The sequence below is a fragment of the Linderina pennispora genome, assembly GCF_002104995.1.
Source record: "Linderina pennispora strain ATCC 12442 chromosome Unknown DL89scaffold_101, whole genome shotgun sequence".
Lineage (NCBI taxonomy): Eukaryota > Fungi > Kickxellomycota > Kickxellomycetes > Kickxellales > Kickxellaceae > Linderina > Linderina pennispora.
The window spans coordinates 28,654-35,137 of NW_024468349.1; the positions used below are offsets into that span (position 1 = coordinate 28,654).

General features: G+C 55.5%; 1 protein-coding gene across 1 annotated transcript; it reads left to right on the forward strand.

Moving 5' to 3' along the window:
* The first annotated feature begins 3,606 nt into the window (after window positions 1–3,606).
* Window positions 3,607–4,053, forward strand: DL89DRAFT_34122 (uncharacterized protein). The gene has a single exon (XM_040891562.1). The coding sequence runs from the start codon at window positions 3,697–3,699 to the stop codon at window positions 3,985–3,987; it is 291 nt and encodes a 96-aa protein (XP_040739239.1). The 5' UTR covers window positions 3,607–3,696; the 3' UTR covers window positions 3,988–4,053.
* The last annotated feature ends 2,431 nt before the right edge of the window (window positions 4,054–6,484 follow it).

The window sequence follows — 6,484 nt, forward strand, 5'->3', positions numbered from 1 at the left end:
ACCGCTGGTTCCATCGGATGTGCTCGATGGCGGTTATCCGCGCGGACCATCGAACAGCAACACAGCGTCGCAGACCAACGATGCTGAGGGCGACACGCTGATCACGCAGCGCACGCACGCCAAGCGCACGCGCAAGTGGTACCAGTCGACAGCAGTGAACATGGTTCTGCACCCAATCCAGGCCCTGATCGCCACCGTGTCGTTCAGCAGCACCTGGATCAGCGGCGACCCAGCCGCACCGCTGTGGGACTTTATCGACGACTATGCGTTCCCGGAGCGCGTCTCGCGCATGTCGCACCCAGCCGGGCGGTCGCCCATGGACCCGCACCGGCCGAAGGCGCAGCCTGGGTCGCTGTTTGAGATTCTGTCGCTGGCGTTCCGGCGGATTCCGCACGGACTGCGGGTGATCGGGGGCGAGTTCTTCATGCAGTTCGACATTCCCAAGGCGTACCTGGACAGCAGCGTGGTGGACTACCCCGAGGCTGCTGCCAACGATGACGCGTTCCGAGTCAAGCACAAGCACCGGTCTACGCGCAAGAAGCGCAGCCGCGAGCGAGGCCTTAGTGACACCTCCAGCGCCAACGACTCGCTACTATCCGACCACAACCAGCACGACCTGTGCCCGCGCAATCTGCCCAAAGACACAATCGTGCGGCTACACAGCGACACCGACGCCCTCAGCATCCATGAGGGCGGCATGCATCGGCCCGGCGTCGGCATCCACCGCGCGCGCACCTTCATGCCTGAAATCAACCCGGCCACCGGCAAGCCCGTGGCCATGCAGTTCCAGATCCATGCCGACGAGTTGCCGCACGGCACTCTGATGAACCGCCGGTTCACTGACTTCTCGCAGCCCAACATGTCGCGACTGCCGGGTATCCTCGACTCCACGCGCTTCGCCTACCTGCACCCGGGCATTTACGGCGACCTGCCATCGCTCTGGCTGCCTGTGCCGCACCTGAAGCGCCGCAAAGAGCAGCACCAGCATCGCACTCCTGCACAGCGCCTGCATAGCGCCATGGCCGGCATCGGCGATGCCGTCGAGGCTAACATTATTGGCGAGAAGAATGTCGACAAAATCCATCAGAGGCGCGAGCGAGCACGTGACAAGTGGGCTGCGCGTGTGCGTCACCCACGCGTCTCGGCCCTGAACCAGCGCGACAGAGCCGCGTCCGAAAGCCCAGCCACGTCGCCCGGCACCAGCGACTCGGAGGGCGGGGAGGGCTACACCAGCCCACCACCCATCAACCCGCAACTTGCTAGCAAATGCAAGGCTCTGGGGTTCGATGCCAGCATCCTGCGCCAGTGTGATCCCACTGGTCTGCATGGCCTTGATCTGGCGCGCCAGCCCACTGCCGAGTCCACCCTGTTGTCAGCCTATGTCTCAGACGCAAGCTCTATGGTCACTACCGACTACGATCAGGTCCCGAACGGCGACAGTCTGTCAGGCAGCGAGTCTGACAACATGGACGAGACCGCAAGTGACCTCAGTGCTGCTCTGCGCGGACTCCCGCCCCCTGTACAGGATGCTGCGCGCGGCATGGAGGAGGGCCGCATGCCATAGATCTCCCACCTATGCTTTTAATGTACTTTTTCCACTTATTATTGGCAGCTTTGTGGTTTCTGGCTGCGTAGACTGCCCTGAAAAAGGCCAAAGTCACCACGCATTGGGTGCTTTATAATTGCTGCCACGCTGCTTGGCGCTGCACCCTCTTCACCCTTCCTTATTCTTTCTCCGCAGAATCCGTATATACAAACATACTCTTGTTTCTGTAATGATTGCCACCTCGGATACACATGGCGTGCTATATAGCCACTGGAACAGACACACGCCCCTGGACGCCAGCGTCGCTGCTGCAGATACCTCGCCCATGTCTACTAGCAGAAGCCGCCTAGGCATTTACGTGATTGTCCATCACTCGCCTACTGCCTGTGCCTGCGACTGGTCTCTCTACTTCCCATCCACATACACGCACATCTTTTACACGTGTGAGGATGGAAAGCTAGAGCAAAAAAGCTCGAGTACCAGCTACACAGACGCTACACGGGACGCCCGCTATGTGCGATACCTGTCATTTCTGAACGAGGAATTAGCCTACGCGTATTTCCAGAAAACAAAGCACAGCAAAATGAGCACTCGCGCTGTTGCAAAGTACGTGGAAGTCTCTCAATCCAGCTCCAGCTACAAGCATATACGCCGCGTATTGGGCCTTTTGGGCGAATGCTTGAGCAATGAGAAGTGCAGGGCAATTGAAGCCGAATGCCTGAGGGTTACCCAAAACAACGCATGCTGCGTCGAGGTACAGTACGAGTTCAACTCCCCATCCGAAAGCATGAGTTCGCACAAACACGTAGCTGGAAGCCAGTAATGTCATATCCACCCTACGCAACCAACAGCTCCATTTATACTACACTTCTCGGAAATAAATTACAGCATCATTCGTACCTGAGAAAGATATAGACCATGCAAAGATGCTGCGCCTTCAACCCAAGCACATCATCTGACAGGACGCTCCGTATGTTACGGTAGATTTCGCTAATGCAGAGCACGAATGCGCCCCCTAAACGCACGCACTCGAGCTGTGGCATACCAGTCATCAGGGCAACCAACTGCGACGCGCACCTGCCTTCATTGCTATTGGGAATTCCGCCACTGATAGATAGTTGCTTCAGGTGCGGCAGAATCGCCCGATACCCATCCTTGAACAGGTCCTGCGGCGAATCGCACTCTGTCAGGAATGATGACAGCTGGTAGCGTGTCAGCTCTAGGCTGCGCAGCTGGACGAACCCGGGGAACTGCACAAACGTGTCAAACGTAGGCAGGCAGTCCACTGTCAGCCGCTGCACCGTCGTTAGGTCTCTGAAGCACCGGCAGAAGAACGCATCCTGTGTTTCCTGGATCCCGCCAAAAACAACCACGTTCTTCAGGGATCTAAAGGGATCTGTCTCAATCATGTGCTTGGTTGGTGTGCCACGCAGCTCCAACGATTCGATCTGTGCCCGCGGGAACTGCGACAGCAGGTCATTGACATCATACTCGTACCCAGACACTTTCAGGCTTGCCAGCCTGGGAAAAACCGGGAGTGCGCTGTTTCCATACCCGACCGGCGACGCCGTGGTGCTTGCTGCAAACCCAAGGCTCAGCATCCGCAACTCCTTGAACTCGACCAGCCTGCGCGGCTCGCTGGTGAATCTGCCCCACAAGTTCCCCGACTGAATCGGCTTCAGTGTCAGCGCAATCAGCGTCTCAGCACATATACGTGGCAGATCCACCAGGCTAATGATCGACCCAGAGTTGATATATAGATTTGTCAGCGTCGCCGGAAAGTGCGACATACCACTGGATGTAATGTCTCGCATGCACAGTGTCAGCCCACTGGTCCGTCTGTTTTCTTTCAGGAGCGCACCAAGCACCAGCTCATCGTACATGGTGCCGCTGTCGCTGATGCGCAGGTACCGGGCATTCGGCACCACGCGCAAGAGGTCTGACCCTAGCTCACTTATGACCTTCTCCATGCTGCCGTGCCAGCTGGTGTTGGAGTGCCCAGGATCGCCGACCACCAGCGTACGCACCGCAGGCCACTCGGCTTCAAACAGCCCTGCTTCTGCCAGCGCCTGTGCGATCTGTCGCACATCCTGCACTTGCGCATCTCCAAGAACAGAGTGTGGGTGGCATGACGCCTGTTCATTGCACTAATGTACCGGATGTTCGACCTCCAGCCTGCGCGCTGCTCAATCATGCCAGAATTCACATTGGTCGCTGCACCGAGCCATGGCAGCCCGTGCGTGGCCACCCTAACCTCGACAAACCCATGCTGGCAGCACATGGACAACCCAGCCTGTCGCGTGTGCCGATTCAGTGAAGCCTGCTGCAAAAACCGCGACAGCTGGGGGAGCAGACATGTAGTCGACAGTCTCGTAAAAGAGGGACTCGATAATCAGTGCAAGGACCTCTGGCGGGAGGCTGTTGTGGAGTTGCATGGCTAGGAATACAATTAGATAGTAGAGTACAAAAAAAAAAACAAATATACGTGTTGTGAGGAGAGGTGAAACGGGTATCTGCCAGAAGCATGGCCTGTGCGCCATGTTCATTGCCTTTTTCAGAAACCTGTCGCCGAGCCCTATTCCTGCAATAAAAAATCCAGCTAGCAATTCCCACCAGCACATCCCAGTATGCCTGGCGGTCGCTCCTTTATGGCCTGCTGTAAATCTGCACATGGGCAGCGTGGATAGGCCGACGAAGGAAAGTAGGAGAGGTTGGGCGCGCATAATCCACCCGCGTCAGCCTATATATGCCTGACATTATGTTGCAGTAGTGGTATGTGGATAAATTGCTTTCGGGATGGCCCACCGCGCCACGCATCTGCTGCCATCTATTTTGCAGTCCCAGATACATAAATAGCAAGTACCCCGTTCGCCCAAGGCAAAGCAAACCCCCACTCGTCTGCATTTGACAGAAACCTATTACACAACGGTATTATCGCCTTTTACTCGTCATGGGCATGTTTAACTTCTCGCTGGCTGTGTATCTGTTTGCTCCTTTTGCACACTGCTGGCACATTTGCCAAACCCCCAGTGGTGGTCGGGTACTATCCAACATGGAAGCGCCAAGCTATTGCTGCTGTTGACATCAGCAAATACACACACGTCAATGTGGCATTTGCTATCCCCAAGGAAGACGGCTCGCTCACCTTTGAGGGCGACTGGTTCATGGACAGCACTGTCAAGGAGCTCCACGGAAAGAACGTAAAAGTGCTGGTATCCGTAGGTGGATGGACCGGGTCGAACCACTTTTCTAACATCCTGAAATCCGCGACGACAAGTTCAACAGGCTGGTTGGCAGCATGGCTTACTACGTAAAGAACTACAACCTTGACGGCATCGACATTGACTGGGAGTACCCGGGACGGATTGGCAACGAGTGCAACGCATACGACCGCTACTAATGACGCGGCCAAACTTCCTCAGGTTCCTTCAAGCTCTTCGTACGCGCTTCAACAACGACTTTGGCTCGCGCACAAAGCTGATCACACTGGCGGTGCGGGTACAGCCATTTGATGGCCCCAACGGCCCGCTCGCCGATGTCTCCGAGTTTGCCAAGGTCGTCGACTATGCGAACTTGATGCAGTACGACCTCAATGGGCCATGGAATCCTGAAACGGGACCCAATGCTCCATTTGATTACCAGCAGGGAAAGTCGGCGCCATTCTCCTTCACCACCGCCATCGATTCTTGGACCAACGCTGGATGGCCTGCCAACCAGCTGAACGCCGGCCTTGGCTTTACGGACGGTCGACAAAGGCCACTGTTGATATGCGCCAGGATCCCAACAACCAGTACCAGCCCCAATCACACGAAGTACCACTAGGTGATTCGGAGGATGGTCCCTGGTATGATGCCTGTGCTGGATCAACCTCAAATTCAGGAACCTGGCAATGGAGGCACCTGCGCGACCAGGGTGTCCTGGTATCGCCTACCTCCTCCAACCCACAGTGGATGCGCCAGTGGGACAATACTACCAAAACGCCGTGGCTATTCCAACCCGCAAAGCAACATCTACTTATCATAACGACGACACAGATAGCATACGCATCAAATCTGACTATGCTGCTGAACGTGGACTTGCGGGTGTCATGGTGTGGTCAATAAACATGGACCACGATGGAGAGCTTGTCAAAGCAGCACGGTCCTTTGGTGGTAACTCGGGCAAAAATGATCAACCACCTCTGGCACCGCATCTCAGCACCAGCCTCTGGCTCTACTCCTATTCAAGGCGATAGGCCAGGTGGGACCATCAGCACCTCAGCCGACCCATCGCCATCATCCTCAGAGCCACCTCCACCGGCTTCTGGCAGCCAATTGATCCCAGGAAATCCATGCGGCATGAATGGCAGTTACCAGTGCATTGATGGTGGCGGCCGCAATTCCGCGTATGTTGTCTGCCACAATGAAAAATGGCTGGCTCGCTCGTGCGCACCCGGAACCGTCTGTCTGGAGCTTGGCCGGTCGATCTTGTGCGGCTGGCCCGTATTTGCGCGCATAGTCGCCTCAGCAAACAAATTTGCGCATGGTCTCTCAATTGCATGATCGAACCTATGCTACAGCTATATAAATCGTCAATGCTATCCATAACCCGAAGCAATATCGAAGACAACCAAATATAGATATTAACCCCTCTAATGCTTGCTATCATGCCTGAGGATATTGGCCAGGAAATCGATGGGTTCCCATGAGATACATGAGAGCCACAAGAGCTGCTTAACTAATTTACAGTAGGTCTGGAGCAGGTGTTGACATTCGGGTCCGGAGTCCCCCTGCGCCACCATAGGCAAGGCCGAAACATACGTACAAAGGCCCAAACAGACGACCAGCCTTCCTTCTTCCCTCAGTCACTTTTTGAAAGTCATTTTTCCATATACTCGATAACCATCATCCCTAGGTTAACAGCAAGCTTCAAAACCACAGTTCAGTTGGAATGAAATTG